Source organism: Cinclus cinclus, chromosome 1, assembly GCF_963662255.1.
Source record: "Cinclus cinclus chromosome 1, bCinCin1.1, whole genome shotgun sequence".
NCBI lineage: Eukaryota > Metazoa > Chordata > Aves > Passeriformes > Cinclidae > Cinclus > Cinclus cinclus.
The window spans coordinates 8151071-8173336 of record NC_085046.1 but is presented as its reverse complement, the minus strand read 5'-3'; the positions used below and the strand labels follow the sequence as shown (position 1 = coordinate 8173336).

General features: G+C 37.2%; 1 protein-coding gene across 3 annotated transcripts in view; it reads left to right on the top strand.

Moving 5' to 3' along the window:
* The window catches only part of LMBR1 (limb development membrane protein 1), a 67242-nt gene that overhangs the window by 37888 nt on the left and 7088 nt on the right, over nucleotides 1-22266 (top strand). For all 3 annotated transcript variants that reach the window (XM_062506432.1, XM_062506440.1, XM_062506449.1), the window contains 11 exons: nucleotides 3108-3234; nucleotides 3442-3510; nucleotides 5889-5953; nucleotides 6993-7065; nucleotides 12561-12641; nucleotides 13436-13512; nucleotides 13743-13820; nucleotides 14303-14376; nucleotides 14613-14703; nucleotides 16153-16219; nucleotides 20440-20601. In XM_062506432.1, coding sequence (XP_062362416.1) covers nucleotides 3108-3234; nucleotides 3442-3510; nucleotides 5889-5953; nucleotides 6993-7065; nucleotides 12561-12641; nucleotides 13436-13512; nucleotides 13743-13820; nucleotides 14303-14376; nucleotides 14613-14703; nucleotides 16153-16219; nucleotides 20440-20601 — 964 coding nt within the window. The remainder of the gene's footprint in view (nucleotides 1-3107; nucleotides 3235-3441; nucleotides 3511-5888; nucleotides 5954-6992; nucleotides 7066-12560; nucleotides 12642-13435; nucleotides 13513-13742; nucleotides 13821-14302; nucleotides 14377-14612; nucleotides 14704-16152; nucleotides 16220-20439; nucleotides 20602-22266) is intronic.

Here is a 22266-nt window from a genome sequence, read left to right as displayed (position 1 = left end):
TAAGATCCTTAGAATGTGTTTGTAGGATAGCTTTTACTTTTAGGCAAACCTTGAGAGCTTCAAATGCTCTTTTTTTTTTTTCCCTACTCCCCACATTACTGCAGAGAAAAGATGATGGCTATTACTGGGCTTCTGGCAAGTTGCAGTCTGCTGGGATTGGTGTGTTAAATATCTTTCCTTTAACAAAATACTTTGCTTGGTTAAGTGCTCATGTTAAAGGACTAGGTGGGTTTTGAAAATATGCTGTGAGTGGAAGTGTAGGTGAGTTGTGGACTCATAAGTTGTGAAACTTTGAAGTTAAAAAAAAGGTGGGGGTTTTAGGATATAATCTGTCAGTTCTTTTCCCCAGTTTTCTTGATAAAGAGTTAAATTACAGTTTCTATTGGATTATAGTAATTTGCTTCCAAAAGTTTTTGTTTATCATATTTCTTTTTTCATCTTCTACAAGAGACTCTAATATGTCAACCTGTAAGATGTCAGACTTCTGCTTAGGGACAGTAGGGAGCCACACAGTGCATTGACTTTCAGGAGTGACTTTTGCTTTATGGATCATGTGAAAATCAGCTGGAAGAATTTGTAAGGTGTTGGGTGTGTTTTGTTTTCCTGTTCAGCAGTTAGAGATTTTGCATGAGTGCAGTGACAGTTGATGTTTTATTCTAGATAGCTTAATGTAAAAAGACTTTAAAGTGGAGAGATACTAAACCCAAAATCACTGTTGAGAAAGAGAAGTATCATCTTCCTTCAAACTGGCAGGTGTTCCTGCTTCCTGAACACTGATCCTGAGTCCATTTTGGGAACATGTCCCTCTCATTTACTGACATGCTGAGAAATTTATGTATGAGCTGAACACCAAAGATCAGACTATTTTCAACACTTCTACCTTTCTTTTTAGCTAGCATTATTTTTATCATTTTGCTCTTTGTGTTCCAGTTCATCTTTCTCCTTCTTGGTGTACAAAGCCTTCTCTCTTCTCTGCATGTCCCCAGGGAGTAGGAATAACCCCAGTGTGTACAAAAGAGGGTGCTTTCTGAGCCCCTTCTCTCTGTTCATGTAATTCTTGGGTTTTTTTTCCTTTTTTTCTGATATCCTCCGGGAGTGTTTGAAGAACCAGCCACTCTTTGTATTGCTTCATCTGTTTCCATTGATGAAAATGTGTCCTGGTTGCAGATTTGGATTTTCTAATCTTTAAATGGCAAGAAGTCATTCTAATCGTAGGCTTTGTATTAGACAAGGTTTTTAAAATGGAATATATTTTTCCAGGTTTTCCTACTTTCCTTATTTCTTTCCCACCTCTTTTTCCTCATGCACAGAAATGTAACCTGAAGTCATAGCAATATTCTTAGTGTATAGCAGTGAGTGTATGAAAGCCCACCACCTTAATACACATTTCAATTGTTCACTTAATTTTATAATGTCAAGCTTAATAACATTTTGTGTATTTTGTGACTTCTTTTTATTTAGTTTTTTTTTTTTTACTCCAACTTAATTAGGATCCTAGCATTATTTGGCCAATGAAAAGTACATGTCAAATGAAAATCTGACTGCCTTAAAACAGAAGTACTCCAGGGGGCAGCTTGTCATACTGAAAATGTAGCCAGAGGTTGTCCAGAGGGGTTTTGCAGTCTCCAAGCTTGGAGGTTCTCAAAAGATTCCAGCTCTAGGTGTCCCTGCTCGAGCAGGGGGTGGACCAGGTGACCTCTGGAGGTCTTTGCCGACCTCAGTCATTCTGTGATTCTCCAGAGATTTTTGCCATGTGCACGGAGGGGAAAGTTTTGTAGCTTTCATCCCTTTCAAATAGCAGCTATTTGGCAGGTACTCTAATGTATCTAAGTGTGAACTAATGTGCCTAGAACATTAATGTTTTCATAGGGCACAGTCTTACGGGTGCCTAATTGAGATTAAGTATTTACCTATGTGCTTTAAGTGTCTTAATTTCTTTTTTATCCTGGACTATTACCAAGTATTCATTAGCGTCTATGACAGAATATTTCTAACTATAATTTCACCAAAGTTCTTAGAAGTATTATTATTTCACTATATTTAAATGAGTGTGAATCCTAGTCTGTGTGTGCTGTGCCATATAAAAATCTTCCTGCCCTGAGCAGAATGGAGTGAGTTGTCAGTGGTAATCTTACTTGTTCTGCAGGGGACTGGTGGAGGAGAAGAACTGGTGTGTTACAAGAGATCAGTGCTCATGGTTGGGATGCCTGGGGTCCTCATTCGTGGCTGGATGCAGTGACTATGTAGAGAGCATACTTTTTAGGGTTAATGTCATATAAAGATTACCCTTGAGTAATCCCCTAGTTAAGCAGTGAGGGAAGATGTGATGAAAATTAAAAAAAAAACAACAAAAACAAATCCAACAAATTTTCTGCTTTTAACTATCAAGTAGTCTTTGCAATGAAATATCCCCAAACTGGAGTGAACCTGTGTGAGAAATGAGTTGGATTTGCTTGAGGAGACGTGTAGTGGCAAACAAAGAACGGGTGAAATATTTATTTGAGTATCGGTCCGATGGATCCGGGGCCGGGTGCGAGCCGTGCCCGAGCCCTGCCCGAGCAGCAGTTCCGCAGCCGAGCGCTGGAGGGCTCCGCAGACTGACGGCTGCGGGCGGATTTTAAGGGAATTGCTGCGTTGTACCTGCGCAGGGTTTAATGCCATTTGGCTATCTGCCATAATTGGCTTTCCATTCCCTTGATTGGAATCATAGATAAAAATTTGCTAATCCACTTTCTTTGCTGAAAGTATCAGAAAAGTAATCCATCTTTTAAAAACGCTCGAACGAAATCATGTGGTATAAAGAGTACTTTATGGAATAATGAGATTAATGAGAAATGTAAGGCATATGCAATTTAAAACGTTTTTCTATGGGTTTAAGGGGAAAAATGCAATCTGGGCACTATAAAGCCATAAGTACTTCCTTTTTTATGCACTACCTTTTAAATGTGCATTACATGTTAAGCTTTTGTCTACATGCATAAAATGTGAGTATATATTTAGGAAGAAGGATCTGCTATTTATTTGTAATTTTAAAAAGGTTTGAAAATACCCGATTCAAACTTCTTAGCTGTGTTTTTTTTCCTCCCTCTCCTCTCTTCTACCTATAGGGCATCAGAGCACGGATTTTGGAAACCCTTGTAATGCTCATTCTTCTTGCACTGCTTATCCTTGGAATTGTATGGGTGGCTTCAGCACTCATAGACAATGATGCTGCCAGTATGGAGTCTTTATATGGTATGGAATGCAAAAAAATCTTCACCCAATTTGATTGTAAATACAGAAATGTAGGTTTCCCATATGTGTTTCTAGTATGTGCTGTGTGAATACTGCACAGGTTGTGAAGGTGTCTTAATTCAGTCACCACCATTTTGATGTTGAATTCTGTGTTGTAAGTAGCCTCTTGGTAATAAGCTGAAGCTGTGCTCAATGTTTTCTTTACAGACCTCTGGGAATTCTACCTCCCTTATTTGTATTCCTGTATATCACTGATGGGATGCTTGTTACTTCTGTGTAAGTATTTATCTCATTATTTCAAAAGATGAATGATATTATGGTGGGAGAGTTTTTTTTTTGTATTGTGTTCGATTTTATTTAATGGTTAAATAAATTTTGGAATTTTTCTGATTAAATTCAAATTTAGGTGTGAATTTTAGGTTTGGGTTCTGAAGTTTAAATAAATAGTACCATATGTTTTCAACTTTAGAGAAACTTTACAACTCACCCAAAACAAGTTTGACTTCTTACTTGTTAAAGCAGATAGTTGAAAAATAGGGACTCCATGCTGCAAAGAAAAGCACAATTTTAAAATGAAATGTCTGCAGGAGGCCAGTAGTATGGTGAGAAAATTATTTTGGAACATTTTGTCCTATATTCAGTGAACTACCATTCTTCCTTTTGTAATTGAAAATGTTACTGTATAGGCAGGAGTTGGAAGATGGTGCAGCCAGCTTTCATAATAATGCAGCTGGTTTCTGGCCAGTCTGCAGGTCAGTTACACAATTGCATTTGAAATGCAATAAGTGCAGTAAAAAACAGTAAAAACCCAACCTTACACTCACTGACTGCTCCTAACCAGAGTTCAGTCATTCATGTTTAGGGGAATAAGAAACATGGTGGAAGGCTCCAAATCCCATTTATAATGTCAGTCCCCTCCTTGAATAATTTCTGGCAAACTGCTGAGAGGGACAGAACATCTCCCTTTCTACATTACTATGGTTTCATCTCCTCCAAGCTTGACAGGTTCAAAGCTTACATGGGGTGGTCACTGTGGAGAAAGGGTAGGGAATGATAATTTGTGATGTCCTTTAAACAGATCTGTAGGAGAGACCTTGGTGAGTTCTCTGTATGTGCAGATTCTCAAATCCACTTGGGAGGAAGGTGGGAAAACTAAATCATGTGCTTCTCAATGTCTCATGCAGGCTTCTTCCAGAGTGGCATTCACAGATGTACTGAACACTTTAATGGGAAGTTGTTTTACAGAACTTCAAATCTGCCCTGCAGTTTACTTCAGCAGAGCTGAAAACTCAGCCTCTGTTCTGGGGCTGTTGTAAACCAGTTCACTGAAATTATTGTGACTAAATGCCAGGTTTTGGAAATGTGTAACTTCAGCAAATCACTGAGGTGAAAGCCCTCCAAGCTGTTAGATCTGTGTAGCTGAAAGGGCAGCATACAGCAGTGGGGCAGCTGCTTGTGTAGAGCTTTACCTCTTCAGCTGCCTTAATTGCTGAAGCAGTGTTTGAGTAAAGCCTATTGCAGTGGTGATGGAACATCACTTCATTTTTCTTTTCTCTTTTTCCTGCAAAATTCTTCTGCACTAAAGGCAGGCTAGCTTAAATCAGATTTTTGAATACTCTTGTATTTTTCCTGTAATACACAGTAGCTACAGTAAAGCACCAGTTAATAAAAATAAATGCAATCCTCACAATAAAATCATGTCTCCGTTTTTTTTGGCAACAATGTTTTATTGTAATGGAAGCTATAGATATACATGCTTATCCATATTGTTATAAATTCCTTCATCTTTGACATATTTCAGTATTTGAAGGCTGTTTTCCCTAAACTGTTGTTTTCTGCCGATAATTTTCTATTATCGTGGTTGAGCCTTTCTCCCTAGAAGCATACATGCATCATTTCTGAAAACCATCACAGGCCAGGATGAGAAAGGGCCTGCTGTTTTTTTATAGAAAGTAACCTAAAGTCTGGTAGCTGAGCCTACTATCGATGGAAGATGAAGGATAACATTCAGAGCAAAGCAGCTTCAGGATCTCCTGGCCTTGCAGCTATACCTGTGCTGGAAGATGAAACATGCCCAAGCTATTCTCCAGTGCTGTGGCCAGCCAGTGTCACTCCATCCACAATATTGCAGTTGTGAGGTGTCTGTGCAGCTTTGGCTTATGATAATGGTCCCTGGGCTGTCTGAACTCCAGAACTGCACTGAGAATCATTTGGAAAGGTGTTAACTGGCCCAGGACAAATCATGCCAGGAATAGTTGCAGTAATTTACTGATGTAGGCAATCCAGTCTTAAAGCCCAGGAATGCATCCTGGCACTGCTGAATTTACTAGTGAAGACATAGCCTCTGGTGCCACAGGCTTTAAATAAATTATTAATTAGTTGAGCAAGTTTAAGGTTTTTGATTATATGGTGTTCCTTGTTGACAAAATAAAAAAGAGTCACAGTTAAGCTCTTGGAGGGGAGAGATGCTTGTATTGTTCAAAATTCACGTGGGTTACAGTGTGCTTAAAAGTTCATATTGGAGCTTTAAGCTCTTGCAGTTCTTTCCAAAATCAAAAAATGGTTATAGGTGGAAGAGCACTCTAAGCATCCAAATAAAAAACTGGTCTTTGACTTAAAAATGACTGTTCTGCATGCTCTTCCTTCCTCTGCAGTGTGCACGCCAGTGGGGCTCTCGCGGATGTTTACAGTAATGGGTCAGTTGCTGGTGAAACCGACAGTAAGTGCCACACAATTTTGTCCTGTGCTACCTGTGAGAAGGTAGAATTGTATCTGGGTGTGTTCTTCCAGATTGCTCAGACTTCTATAGAACTCCTGAGTTCATCAGTTTCTATGACCACTCTTTCTGTACTTATTTCATGTTTTTCATGTAGCAGAAAAGCCTGTTTTTTCCCAAAGTTTATCTCAAAATAATACAGACTTCCTCTGTTTTTTAAATTTATGTCAGTGCTACTAATTTTATCTGTAATGAATATTTCCTGCTGGGTTTTACCAGTGCCTGAAAAGTGTGGGCATATTCTGAGTTCAGGAGCAAGGAATACAAGAGAGAGTCTGGATAACAAGAAGGGTACCTAGGGGTACACGCAGGTGGATGAAATGTGGGTGGTTGTCATCTTTAAGAGCTTGTTACACACAGATACACTTTGGCTCATGTTCTGAATGCTGTGAGGGAAGGGAGAAGTTTGTACCACATACAGGTACTCTAGTGTCTTGGGTGTCACATGTCCTAGTTTGTATTTACTAAAATTTGGGTACACTTAGATCTTGCATTCATTTTCATTAGTCAGTTCAACCCTGGAAATACAAAGAATCTTTAGTCTCAAAGGACCTGATAGCTGAGGTAGACAGACTTAATTTGTTTGGTTTTAGCTTCCAATAGCAATTTATATTTGCATGAAATACTGGCTTATGTGAAAGTTGCTTTTAATACAATTTTTCAAAATCTTTCGCTATTTTTGTTTAAACTGAGTGTGCAGGTTGATACGATTTGAATATAGGTCAGACATACTGTTCTGTCTCTTTAGATTGAAACTGAACATAAAAGCCATAACTTGAAATAAAACCTTAACAGTAAATTTGCTTAAAGTAAGGTTACAGCTGTACAACAGAATGGAATAATCTTCTGTGAAGTTCTTACTTGTGTCAGTATTGTGAAGTTGTAGACTGTATATTTAAAGTAAAGGTTACAGGAGAAAAGTGAACCTGATTATGTAAGTGGAAGTGTCTCTGACATTTCATGCTTCTGTTTCCAAATGCAGATCCTGGAAGATCTAGATGAGCAGATGTATATCATCACTTTAGAGGAAGAAGCAATTCAGAGGAAGCTTAATGGTACGTATGCTATACCTGTCATGGTACTACTTCAGATACAGTAGTTAGGGTAGAGTGGTTCTGGTCAGGAGTATTGGTCTCACTGTTGTGCAGCCTCTTCTCTCAAATCAGAGAATTTCAACATCTTAGCCCATAAGGAACGTTACAGCTGTGCATTTCCTCACCAGCTTTTCCAAGATTGGCTGTTGTGTATGTGTGGTTTGCTTTGGATTTGTTTTTCAATTGTTTGTCAGCTCTCTAATGTGGGAATGTTCTGAGCCTGAGAGCATTTGAGTAGTTGTCCAGACCTGCCACCTTTACTGCAAAATAGCTTGGGTTGGTAAATTACTCTATTTCAGCCTTGTTTGGAGGACAATGAACTTAAATTAGCAAGAGGCTTGACTTCCTGCAATGTGAGTTTTGTTTTTAATTTGGAGGATTTTTTGTGTTTCAGTTGATTGTTATTTAAAATCTTAGATATTAATCCATTAAAAATCAGAGCTCTCCTTTATATTCTAGGAGTTATTTAATGAGTTTAATAATTAAAAACATTCTATTAATAAGTAATGAAAGTAATTGCAAAAATGTTTTTAGACTTACTGTATTTAGTCTTATAGTTTTGCATTTCTTGGTAAAGTGTTTCTGTTATGAAGTATTTAAAAAAAGCATTAAGCTTTGGCTTAGAATAGAAGGGAGTGTTGCAACATGGCAGGCACCAATTATGGAAAATATATTGGTTCTATAAACCTGGAAATCATGTTGTACAAATCTTCTGACTTGCTTTTAATTGCATGGATAAGCCATCCATCCATAATTTATACAATTACTGCAGAAAACTAAGGAATTTTCATGTAAGACAACACAACAATTTATGTGTCATGATGACTTATTTTAGCCTTAATTTTTTTTTAATTTCATGGTTTTTCTCTCCTGTTTTTCAGTCTTCTGTCATATCTCAATCTTTCCTTCTCTGAGGTCTCTTTTAAGTCTCCTTTTGAATTTGCTTGGTCAGGGGAAGTACCCTTGAGAGCAGAGATCATAGTGGTCATCTTTATTCCAGTGCTTGAAATCTGTGGAGGACTAGTGACTTCTGTGTGATGGAATCAGCCATCACTTCAGTTTAAAAGTAACATTCACCTTTTCAGGTGTTTATAGTGCTACACCTGTGTATGTGCGTTCACACACAGGCATGCAAAAGGGTGCATGCAGTGAGTGTCTTTGAAGCTGTGATGGGGTAATGATAATCATTCTGTGTTTTTGTTGTTAGCTGGGAACTGTAAAATATTTGTTACTGGATATTTTATGTTGTCACGGTGATTCTGCTTGTGTACAACACAGCAGTGACTCACTCAATAGTTACTCAGGAATCTATTGGAAGTAATGCAGAGAGGGGTCTGCTATTCAGAAGGGGAATGTGATTATTTAGGTGATGCTTGGCTGCTCTTTTTCTTGCAGAAGTCTCTCAACAGTTGCTTATATTGCAGTTTAATATCACTTGTGGAGTGGACCTAGGCTGTTTGTAGGTGTCTACTAACTGGATATAGATTTACGATGTGTGCTGGGAGCTCCTCTAACACCAGCCAAGAGGCTGGATTCTCTTTCATCACATGGCTTGGTATGTAGTGAAAAGTGGAACTGCAGCCCCCCCATATTCCATGGGGCACTCACCAGCTCGCTCCTGGGCTGTGAAAGACATGGGGCTTAAATGTCCTGAGACAGGAGGGGAACTGAACTCCCTCTGTTTCCAATGCTGAGGGAATGGTGTGGACACCCCCATCTAAAGGAATGCTTGAAAACCCCTAGGTTGGTAGGAAGAGAAAGTTAATGAACTTAAGATGAAAAGTAAATGAAAATCTTAAACTTGCATGTAGCATGCAGTTGGGTCAAGATGTTACTTGTGCAAGAAGATACTCTGTGGGATTTTTTCAGTAGTTACTTTAGTAAATTTAAGCATGATTCTCATTATGGCAAGCATAGAAGCGTTCATCTTCTCTTCCAGAAGTCTTTCTAAAACATACAAATTGTGCCAGAAACATTGACATTGTTATTGCCAGAACTATGAAGGGTCATGTTTAATGTGTTTGTTGCATTTAAAAAAAGTGTGTATAAGTGGGGGTGGTGCTAATTGCATCAGTATATGTTATGCTGTGATGTTAGAGGCCATAAGCTGTGTTTCAGCACACAGATTGTGTCTCTTTGTTGCTGTATCACAGCAGAAATGTTCAGCTACACACTTCTCCTGTGGCTGTTGCAACTCTTCCACGGTGTTGGTGGTGGAAATCCATGGTGCTTAAGTAACTCTGCTGGGCATGTTTGCAGTAAAGTGCTCTGAAATACATGCTTTGTTTATATGTGTAACTAAAGAGTTGAATTTTTATCAAAATGAAGAGGACCAGAGCACAGGCTTAAGTTATACTTAATGATTGTAAAGCTTTTCATATTTGAAAATAAATCTATCTGTGAAACTGTAGATCTTCTTTGTGGGAACTAATTTTCTTCCTCCTCAGGTGTCTGCAGTGTCTAACTGAAAATCAGAGGAGGAGGGAGGGGAAAGTTTGTGTTATCTACCCTAGTATTTTTATCTATTGAAGAGATACTGGGCTTTGGGAAAATGTTTGTTTCCAGTGTATTATGTTTCAGTACCCACATCACTCCTACAGTTGAAGAATAAAGCTGGGACTTTTTTATATTAAAAGAAAAAAAGTTGCCTTCAGCTATTAGTTTTCCTGAATCCAAAGAGACGGGTGGGGTAGGATCAAAAATACTTACTTGATCAAAGTTATTGGCTCTGAAGGTATCCTTACCTATGTAAGAAAGATGAAAGGTGTTGTTTTTATTGCACACTAGTAACAGTGTAATTTTGAACTAATTGGTGGTGAACTGCCAATCACCTTGGGGGAATGCAAATAGATACTCTTACAATTTCCTTTGAGGTACTGAAATCTTATGTCGGGGCTGGAAGAAAAACAGAATAATACCGTTAAATTGACCTTAAATGAGCTGCTTTGTGGCTTTCTTGGAGAATCCCTTCTAACTTTTCATTGCTAGTCCAAACAAGTCTCGTCTACCAATTTGATTTATTGGCTAGACAGCGCTGACATTGAACTTTGTGCGTGTTTGAAATAAAGCTAATGTTAGAGAGCTTTTAAGAGTTTAGCTGCATCCTTTTCAAATACTCTTTTGACTGATCTGAAACACTGCCTCTTGTAAAATATCCTTTTGTATAGCAACCTGTTGTTTGCAACTATTTTTAAGGAGGATCTACAACAGCACTTAGATATGATTCAGAATTTCTACTGACCTGTGTCTTAGGGACCTACTGTGATGATGCTGATTTGTTGGATAGACTCCCATGAAATCAGTGTTTTGAGTTGGAGCAATTTTTGTATTGAGAGTAGAAAAAACCATAGATATATATTGAACTGAGCTTTTCCTCAGAGACTCCTAAATCAGTTACAGAGAAGAAGAAAATGTCAGATGCTGACTTGAGTTTTCCTTCTGGTTCAACTGCTTCCATGAAAGTTCTTTTCCCACTGAGCTCTGTACCTATCCTTTTCCCCACCTAACAGTAATTAGTCATTCCATAAAACATATGTTTTAGACTTTTTTGGGGGAGAATGCACAGTCAAAAAAGCTTATTTTTATGGTGATAATTAGCTTGGGGTTTTTTAAGGACTTTGTCTGAAAAAACATAGATTAATTTAAAAAAAAAAACAGAAATGAAACTGACATTTGTATTTCAGTCACTTCAAGTGATAGGATGTAATGGAACTGTGTCTGTAGGTCTTACTTGGATAGTCTTGAGATTAGAGATATTTATATTTTTGAAGCCCTGTAAATATTACTCCATACTCATTATGTCGCTGATATTAAGGATAATTGTTTAGACATGGCACAGAAGTTACGTGTTATATGCAAAAATGTGGGTGAAAGAAACATTAAGTTAATTTGTTTAAACATTTAAAATTCTAAACGGTTGTTTCATTGGTGATTTCACTGCATTGAACAAATTGGTATTTAATAGTCTGCAGTAAAAACTCACCTTTTTTTCTTGTGTTGAGGTTGATGGGTAGATGAGGAAACAACAGAAAATAAGGAAATAATGAGACTGGACTACAAAGTAGTGTTGCTGTGCTAGCAGCCTAAGTGCTGTTTAGTTTTTGTGGACAAGTGATCCAGATGGAAGATAAAAGCCTGGACAAGAATATTAATCTCATATAAACTTATTAGAATCTGTTTAAAAAAAGTACGTGGAACATGGTGCTCTTACAGGTTAGCCCACAGCCAAAGGTGGGGCCAAGGGTAGGAAATGGTCAGCAGGTGGAGGGTGTGAATGCAAATCAGCAAAGCAACAGCAGAGAGGACTTTGGGTTTAAGGCCTTGAACTGTCACTGCCATGGTGTGTAATTGCAGGGTGAAATTGGCCTGGAATACACAGGGAAAATAGGTGCCCTTAACTTATTTTCAGGTGAGATTGTCCCACTTTCATACCTTTTATTTCTGGACAAAGGTGAGTGGGGAATGTTTCTGACTTATCCCAGGCAGAATATTTCCAGGTTGTGATTGCAGAGAATGAAAAGCAGAAATAGTGGGATAGGAACTGGAACAGCAGATCTTCATTCAGCATTGCAGAGCTGTGTCAGTGCCTGAACGCAGTGCAGGGTTTGTAGAGGGACAGGCATCAAGGATGGAAACCCCAGTGTGCTTGCACTGGGAAAGAGGAATGTTTGGAAGAGAAAGAAATGTTGAAGACAAAAAGAATGGAGAGAGAAAATGGGCTGGGTTTCCTCAAGGCTGCATAGGGATAGGAGGAAAAGTTGATGAGCGACTTTTAGGCAGAAAATTCGTAGGAAGAAGGGAATTAAAATTACAGTTGTCAGAGCCAAGCTGATGTACGAGAGAAAGTATGAGGAGTTGCACAACAAGTGACACGTGTGTGTTATAAACTGGAAAGTGAAGAGGTCGGTCTCAGGAGTGGTTGTGGGAATATCTGATTGTGGCATGGAGGGATGGAGCAGGCAAACTGGTATGAGCAGAAGATCTATCAGCAAGCAGGTCAGCAGTATGGAAAGTGAGCTTGCTGAGGAGAGGGAGGGAGGGAGGGGCAGAAGCTGAATCTGGAGCTTTGGCCACTTTAAAGGCTAAGGTCCACTTTTGGTAAATAATAATGCTTCTGAAGGGCATCTGGGGATTCTTTGCATCCTGGTACAAGAATCATATGGGGATTTAAGAATGAGGCATTTGAGGCATCCTGTCTGTCACACTGTGACTGGGCATTGGACTCGTGTGAAGGTTCAGCATCAGCAGAACAGGCTGAGGTCACAGGAGTTTATGCAGAGACCTCTGTGCTGAACTTTTCTGGGTAGACTGCTGTTTTTGAGAAGTATTTGAAGAGTCTCAAAGAAACACCTGCAGTTGAAAGTCACAAGTGCTAATGTGATGCTTCCTAAATCCGAATTGTCGCTGTGTGCCTTGCAGTCACATCTGAAAGAAAGTAATGTCTTTTGTTTTAAAAGGTGTATCTTCCACAGTGGAATACCAGACGGTAGAGTTGGAACGTGAGCTTGAAAAAGTGAAAAGCAAGAAAACAAATCTAGGTAATTAACTTTCTAGTGTTTAATATAGAATGTAGTTTACTAAATGACCTTGAAGTGCTGTGTTTAGTTTGGGGCAGTTGCTTGATTTGATTCTAGTTTGTTCTTAACCAAATTTGTGCATTTGCAAATACATCACATGGAATTGTTGCACCCCTCTAACAAAAAAAAAAAAAGTAAGGAGTCTGATTTTGATCTTATTTTTAACATTGTTTCAGAGAAATTGTAACGCTTCTTTGCATGGAGCTTTTTGTGTATAGTATGCTTATGAATATTTGGGCTAATACAGGACATTCCTTTTTGTGTTTGAATTATTTCTGTAAAATTCAAACAGTGTTTTCTTTTCTTTCCTTGCACGTGCTAATGATGTCCAGTGGTTAGTTCTGTTGTTCTTACCTTACGAGAGGACAATACTATTTAAATATCTGAAATTCTGTTCTGTCCCTTTAGGTCATGCTACAATATACTTATAAACAGTGTATTTGTAAATTCAGCAGATTTTAAACTTTATGGAACTGCTGTCTGCTAGGGGAAGAAAAGCGTTACAGGGGAACATGTCTCTAAAAAAAATCTGCTTGTCTCTGTCTCCCCAGCCTTTCTCTAGAGAGATTAGATGTTTTTGCCATTGCTTTGTACAGCTGTACAGGGTGGATGTTCTTATGAACTGGTTGTTCCAGATCAGGATACTCTTGTTAATTATATTTATAGTGATCTTATAGATAGCTGAATGATTGTTACTTGCTTTATTCTAATGTGATCTATGATATTAGGCTTATGTTTTTTTCTCTTCTGAACAGAACGGAAGAAAAAAGCTTCTGCTTGGGAAAGGAATTTAGTCTATCCAGCTGTCATGATATTGCTCCTGATTGAGACAGTAAGAATTTTATTTCTTTCCCTCAGGAAAAAGTATGGAGAGTTCTTTGGTTATTTGAAGGAATAGTTTTAAATTTTTTGAGTGATGAGTGTTTAAGCAGCAATCTTGATATTCTTTTCTTGACAATTTAAAAAAACTTTTAACATTATGGAGTCTAGTGAGGATAAATTTGTAGATTTTAAAAATGTGAAATACTTTTCAGTAACAGGACTGTTTCTACTTTTTTATAGTCCATTTCAGTTCTTTTAGTCGCTCTCAACATTCTTTACCTGTTGGTTGATGAGACTGCAATGCCAAAGGGATCAGGGGTAAAGTAATGTTTTCTTACAATTTTTATAATTCTAGTAAAGCTTTGGAGGCCTTGCAGAAGTGCAAGTGAAAGCTTTTTCTTTAAAAACATGGAAACTAATAAACTTTGACCTTGACTTTGCTTCTAGGTTTCATTCCTGTGCCCACACAAACGTTTATTGCATGCCATGTTGTAGTGACTTCTTACTGAAATAGTGCAGGAGCTTTATGTAGGTACAGTGATGCAGTAAAGCAGATCAGTAATCTGAAGTTTGCAGTTCTGTCTTTGCAATATGTTTCACTGCAGTTTGAAAGCTGCTGGTGCCTTTGAATGGGATGGGGGGACTTGGAGGGTGGGACATCTGAATGCCCCTGAAACCCTGAACTGAGAAAAGGCTGTGTTTCATGTAAGATGTTACATGTTTTGTTCTTGGTAGAAGTTATCTTTATGAAGCATTCCATGTATCTTATTTAATTGTTCGAAGTATCTTTTTCCTTGTAGGGACCTGGAATAGGAAATGCCTCCTTATCCACCTTTGGCTTTGTGGGAGCAGCACTTGAAATCATTTTGATTTTGTATCCTTTCTGAAAGAATTCTGTCTGTTAACATGTATTCTGTCTAGTTTTCTGGGACATTGGTAATACACTAAGACACTAGCCTGGAAAGAAGAAAGAGATAGGTCAGTTCTTCTCAAACACTTGAGGTGTTTTTGTTTCTCTTTTCTTTAGTTCTTAAGACTTTTCAGAGACTGCTGAGAACTTGAGTGAAACTTGCATTCCTTGCAGGTTCCTTTTTTCCTTGATTCTCACAGCTATCTTATGGTATCTTCTGTCGTCGGCTTCTACAGTCTTCGTTTTTTTGAGAATTTCACTCCCAGGAAGGATGACACAACTATGACAAAGGTAAGGTACAGTCTGGGATGGGGATGGGCCCCTCCTGTCTTTCTTGCCACCCAAGACAAACTGACTCTTAGTAATTGCCCTGAATGGCTCATTTGCAGTGATCAGTATTTGTTTGTAAGCTGCGCAAACACAAACTGGAAGATTGTCAAGATGCTGAATGAGTGGGAAAAAGGATGTGCTCTGTTTAGTTTGGATGGCATCCATTCACTTGTAAAAAGCCAGGAATGGCAGAGCTTGTTAACTGGCTATAGAAGAGCAAGTGAAAGAACTTCCTTCAAAGGGAACTTATTGCTAATGAGTAACTTTGATTGTGTTAACTGTACTTCAGGGAGCTTGCTTGAGATCTGAACAACGTGGTTACTAGAAGTAATACAGACAAAGTGATTCAAATTTGACTAAGACTGAGGATGGCTATTCAGCAAGATTTTGCAATCTGAAGCTAATTTGGCTTTCTACAATTTAGCACTGGCTTTAGAATAGGCAGTGCCGTTACCTAATTTGGAGGAACATGTCTAGTTTTTTGGCAAAAATATTCCCACAGCTGACATGGTGAAGTGATCAGTAACCAGGGAACAGATGTTGAATTTAATTATTTTTTCAGCATGTTTCTATTAATTTTTCATGATTTCTTTTTTTAAATAGTGATAGATTAAGATACTTTTACTACAAATTGTTGGAAGTGAAAAAGTGGGTATGCACAGAGAATGATAAAATTAATAAGTAGAAGAGATTTGGAATATTCTTAATATTTCCTATTGATGGTTTGCAGTACACCAGGAATGGTGTGGAAATCAATAGTGAATGTACAAATGTCTATCTACTTTCAAGTTTTCTTTTTTTTTCCTTTCTCCTTTTGGCTTCTGATACAACTAGACCTGGAGAAAATGATCCCTTGTGAAAGAAAGTTTCAATTACTCTTTTTAAAGGCCTTACAAGAACAAGAGTAAAATCTAACAGCTGTGAATTTTTTTGTATTATTTAAAGTAGACAACAGGCATTGAATTGAAAGGAAGCTCTTTGTTGTAATTTTTTAAATAGTGCTAATCCTGCAAGCAGTTACATCCAAGGCTTAAGCTGATGTATCAGTCATCCATTCTAAGTCCATGGAATTGTTCTTTTATAAAACATTCACAGGAAGTAAGTAAACAGTTGATGCTTTACAACATGATTGTTTTGAATAATTTTGAATCTGAGCATACATAACACGTTGATTAAAAGCACATGAATACATATTTGATTTTCTTGGATCATCTTCATCTTGTTTAACGCCATGTGGAGAGGAGTGACAGCAGTCAGCAAGACTAACAATATGTTACTGTAAATTGCTTTAGGTTCAATTTGAAGAATGTGCCTTTTAAGAATTCTTTTTCATCTTGACCACTGTTTTTCATTGTGTTCCCTTCAGCAATCCCATTTATAATTTAAGTGCTGTTTGTCATTTTCAAACAGATAATTGGAAACTGTGTCTCAATCTTGGTGCTGAGCTCTGCTTTGCCAGTGATGTCAAGAACACTGGGTAAGTGAAATGGAAGTAACATCATAATAAAGGATGTTTAGTTGAATTAAAAAAAATAAGCTAAAAGAAGAGCCTGTAGCTGTATTTCCTAGAGTATGTATGTAATTTGCCATTACTTTCAGTGGAAAGAGTGTATATCTGTGGGTATATCTGTGGCCTTGATTTCTACACTAACATGAACTGTTGAACATACATCTGTCTGCATGAACTGCAGAATATACTTTCTTAAAAAGATGCTAAGCATTTTTTTAGAGAATAAATTATTTTAAGAAGGTCAGATTTGAAACTTCTTAAAATAGGAGGTTGTGAGATGAAAAGATAGGAAAACTGATTGTCCAGAGCAGTATGAAATAGTTTCATGTTCTCTGTGAAATTAGTGCTTCATTCCTGTCAAAAAATACATTTGGGATTTGGTGTCTGAAATTTGAGGTAACACTGAGTGCAAATGGCTTCTTAAAAACAGTTAATGAGTCTTTATTTTTTAAGTTTTTAAATCAGCAGTAGTACCAGGCTGCTTTCATTTTCCCTACAATAATATGCTTGTATTTTTTAATTTCATTTTTCAAATCTAACGATTTGGAGTCTACCACAGCAGAACTTGAAGAACTCCTGATTTTATTGCTAAGGATCGGCAGTAGTATTTGAAGTCATTAAACTATTTTAACCAGTGGAAAGATGTGTTGTATTTTCACTTTAATTAGGTAATCTTCAGCTTGAATTCTTGAAGTTAAATTGCAAGGCTATTACATGTTTTAAGTAGTGCGGAATCCTTGTAGCTAATGTGAATTTCATTGTGAACATTAAATAGAACAAAACAAAAATCTTCACCTCGGGCTGTACAAGTCTTAAGTACAAGCTTAGAAGTTTGAGCTCAGGCCCACAGACCAGCAGCAGTGTGTGCTCAGTAGTTCTGTAGCTGGTTTTCCTTTCAAAGAGAATACTCTTGAATCAAGAGTAGTTCATTGTTTTCCAGTAAATTATGCTGCATATTCTCATGCTATGTATATCTACAGATGAGGCATTTTAATGAATTATAAATCATTTTATAGCAAATGAAAAACCCTCTGTAATGCATTTTTGAGTGTTGAATCTTAAAATAGGTATTCTAGAACTTAGTTAAAAAAATCTGTAGTAAAAGTCCACAAAAATGCAAAAGAACAATTCAAGTACCTAAAGCAGTGCAGTTTTAAAATACAACCAGTATGATAAAGGTCTGAGAAGTGAAATGGTTCTAGCATGTGGAGCCAAATGTTACATAGAAAAGTCACTGTTTTAGAATAGAGTTGTAACATAAGTTTGTGTCCAGTAAGTTACTACATTCAAGACTTGCTTAAAAGAAAGTAAAATTAATTGTTAATGATCCATGAGATTACCAGTTGATAATAACCAGATTCTGTGGCACTAAGTGTACATGCTGGGTCCATTGTTGTCTCATAGGAAACAGATTAATGGTAAAACTCACTTAAAAACCAGACTAACAAGTGAAATTCCTGAATAGTTTGCCATAGAGATAAATAAAAGAAGAAAAAAGATGGAACAATTAACACACAGCTAACAAATGCACAGTCACAGCTGTCCAAACAGGATTAATAGAGTGTATTAGAGTACAGTGAGTCATGTGGTGCTTTGCAGAAGTATCAATGTGTGTTGCACTACATGCCACCGCCCTGTGACACTGAATAGATGAAAAGAAATAAATATGTTAAGCAGATTCATAGTCTTTTCACTTTATTAAAAAAGCGAGATTCTAGACTATACAGAAAAGACTAGACTTTATCCTTATGGGAAAGGTGAAAAAGCAAAAGTTATCTAATACATATACTGACCTTTTTCAACTTTTAAAAATGGAAATGGTTTCTTACATGTTTCAGAGCATTCTAATTAGATACGTAGGTGGTGGATATGTCTAATCTGTCATTCTTCTAGAACTCCAGGAAAGTTTTAAACTAAAATAAGTTACTTTAGTTAAATAAGTTAACTCATATTTTCCCAGAACATTTCAGCCTTTTAGTAACCCTTCAGAAATGTTTCCCACCAGCACCAGATTTTTAATCACAGAGAAACAAATTGGGAACAAGGCACTTAATAGTCAAGAAAGCAAAAACAAAGAATTCCAGAGAAAATGAAACTTTCTAGTATGTGGAAGTTTTCATGGAATTCTACACTTGAGTATTATGTGCAAGTAAATGGGGATTTTAAATCTATTTGTGTGTGCTCTCTAAAACCTACTATGTGTTTTTAACCTGAAGAATTCTTTAATAGTTTATTTGGCAAAATTTAATCAGCTTTTATGTGTATATATTTGTGCCACTAGATATGCAAGTTGTTGTTCAATTACTGAAGAGTTAGTAAAAGTCTTTTTTTCTATGTGGGCTGAGTAGATATTCTTTTGTAAGAAAGTAATCAAAACCTTTTTAACCTTTTTCTCCCATGAGTTTACAGACTGTTACTGTGTCACTTTTCTGATGAGCAGTGATTTTTTCTGTTTGTAAGAAGAAATTGAATGAAATTTATGGACAATAATTTTCCCACCTACTCTAACAGAAGTGTCAGGGTTCATTTATGTTTGTCCTTGTAACACTGCTCCACGGCTCAGTGTTCTTCTAGACCTCTGTGTCAAGAAATGTTATTCCTTTTCCAGAGAATTCTACTGCTCTGCCTGTTTTTTTTTTCCTTTTCCTTTGAAGATTTTGAAGCCTGTGCATTCAAACCTGACTTCATTTTTATGTGGCTCCACAGTCTGACTAAAACACTGCTGCTCTGGAAATGTTGAGGACACTGTTTGCCTTCAAGTGGGAAAGCAGCTCTGTGTTTATTGTCCTTCATCTCATTACCAGTTAATTCAGACAGCTGGTTTCTTCCTTCTGTGCTTTTTTAATGTTTCTCCCTGACTCTTTTGCTGTTTTGATCAGTGATTGATTGGTTTCATCCTCTGAAACTTCTTTTCATTTCAGTAGTTTTTCCTCAGATACCAAATTCAATTCCTGTGTTTTAATTTAAATGACTGATGCTGAGTATCTTTCAGCATTGTGATAATAGGCTTGCAAGTTTTGGGTATCCAGGTACAGTGAGATTCCTAAGTGTCAGGTTTACCCTTGAAAGAAGTGCAGCTGACCCTTAATTCTGTTTCTTCATTTATTATCACTTTTGAAGTCAGTTTTTAAAAGCTCCAAAACACTTTCAAAATAAGATGATGGAAAATCAGAAGCTTCCACAAGTTTCAGAGGCAGAACTACTTTGTGATTGCCTGATTTGCTGCTGCCATTTTAGTTCTGGGACAGGATCAGCTTCCTGCTTTTGCACTGGTGTGAGGGCACACTTCCCCCTGACATCATCTGAGCCAAAGGTTTTTGGGAATACAGCAGCTTTTGAATCCTAGACAATGGTTATGTGGCTGTCATCTCAGTGTTCTGCCATGTGTTCAGTGCAGTACTCCATGACACCTGACAAAGGAACAACCTGTGCCTCTTCCTCTTCTGCCTTCTGTGATGGACCCTACACCTTGTAGATGTTTCCATGGTTCAGAAAAATGTTGTTCACTTAATCAGTGATTGACAAGCCTTTGATCAGCACAAAGCCCAAGTGTCAGAGTTGGAGGTGCCCTGTGAAGAAGACCTGTCAGCACCATCTTTCAGCCTCTTTTCCTTCTGTGCAAATGCTCCATGGCTGTAGTGGTGGGTGTATCCAGGAGAAAAACTGCAGTGGGAAAGATGTCTTTAAGGTTTGGTTTCAAAAGCAGTGCTCTGGAAGAAGATTTAAAAGGCTTAGTGTTTACCAAAAGATGTTGTGGCTCTCATAGAAAGGCTTTTTGCTACCTGTATTTTTTTTAAAAAAAGCTCAAGGTGCATTTGACTCTTTTCTGGAGCTGTTAAGGATTTTTATAGAAACTGAGGTTTCAAGCAGTTTTCATACTAAAGCTGTTTTTTTCCTAATATATGTACTGAAATTATAAACAGAGTTCTTACCTAGAATAGACAATTAATTTCAACTCCCATTATTCAAGCATTTTACTATGAAATGTTAAAAAACATTTTGATAAAGGTGTCTTACAATTTTACAGTGACCAACAAATATTGTCTTGTGTGTTTAACCATGTGTCTTCTGGTGTGCTTCTGTAAGAATTTTGCATCCAAATGTAAATGTAATAGAAGGAAATTTTTGCATTTCCTGAAAAAAATATTATGAATGTTTTGATCTAAATCTTGCATGCAATTTAACAGGAATCACCAGATTTGATCTCCTTGGAGACTTTGGAAGGTTCAACTGGCTGGGCAACTTCTATATTGTGTTATCTTACAACTTGCTCTTTGCTATCATGACAACGTTGTGTCTGGTCAGAAAGTTCACTTCTGCTGTGCGAGAAGAGCTCCTGAAGGCATTAGGTAACACAGCCCTGAAAATTCACTGTGTGCTTGACCATTCCCTTTCTCCACCACTGCTACCTTGATGTTCTACTGGTGAAGTTCTGTCAGAACTCACAGCATACTTTTTTTTGGTAGAAATTCTCTAAGTTAAGGTGTGAAGATGAATAATGTTGTGTTGTTTTTTGAAGAGTCCAGAGCTCTAAGGTACAGTTTTGATTTTAATTATATGCCTGTGGTACTTATTGATCTCCAGTTGGATTTGCAATCTTTGGAGAGCACAGAAATATTCTCCTTGCTATGAGCAATTATTTCAGATTAAAACTTCAGGTTGTGTATGGGTTGGCTTTTTTCTTTTTTGTTTAAAGCAACTTACTAGTTCCCTAAAAACAGCAGAGATCTTAACTGCTTTGTTGTCATACTTTTTTTTGAACATCTATTCAAAAAATCCTCTTACAGAATGTACAGAACCTTAGTAACTGGCTGAGTTAAACCTGTACCTGATATAATCAAAAATTTGATCAAATTTTGCATTGATATTTTTTGACCTTGGCTCTTTTGTTGACTTCTTGAGTCTTTTATCGATACTACTTTCAATCTTGAAAGGATTGAAACATGTTTGATACTAAGAGGATAAAATGTTTATTTTTTTATTATTGTTGCCTCATCTTATCCTTCCTAATTAACCAAGCTCCTCTGTTTAGATTCCTGGAGTAGTATTTGCTTAAATTGAGCGGATTAATGGTGAAACTTTAGTATTTCTTTGTAACTGAGGATTCAGTTTGCATCATCTAGAAGTTACCTTAGTTTTCACTGCTTTCAGAGTTGTGATGCTGAGCCAAAATCCAAGCACTTCCCAGACTACTGGTGGAAGATTAATTTACAACTGTTGTAAAATAATTACAGATAAATTGTTTAATAAAAAAATAGCAGATGTTGAAGGCAGATTAACAAACATAAAAATGCAGGCATAATAGGGTAATTGTCACTGCATTTGACAGAAGTAGGGAGTCACAAAGCCTGAAATGTGCAGGTTCCTGAGACAAACTGGGTTTGTTTTCAGTGCTGTGCATCACAAATGATGTCTGTTAAAAACTGTCCCATGGAATTCAAAGAAGGAGAACCAAAATTGGCCTATGACCAAAAAATTGATGTATTAGGACTACAAATAAGAATTTTGGTAGTGCAGTCCATTTTGGAATTTCAATTACAACAGTGCAAGAAATTTAACTTTATACATCATGGCGCTTCAGTAAAGCGTTCAGTGTAATCTACATGGAATGAATAAGAAACTTTCCAGGTTTGATCTTTCATTTTAGAGACTTGTTAGGAGACTTCAGAGAGAAACTGTAGCAAGCAAGGAAGGACTGACATCATGCCTCTTTTGAGTAAAATATAGTTAAATTTGCCATCTTTCCTCATCTCCCCTGTCCCAGAAAAAGAGTAATTTGACTGCTTGCCTGGGACAGGATGTGAGACTTGAATTAGCACTCACTATAGAGAATTGTACAAAAAGAACAAATGGCTTGAAACAGAGATAAATCAGTAATAATATAGTCCTAAAAATGTAATTAGACATATAAATAGTTTAGAGAGATGATCTGGTCATCACCAATGATCAGCAGTAGATAATTTACAAAAAGATTTTATAGTTCAAAAGGAATATTTTAGGTGATTATTTAGGTC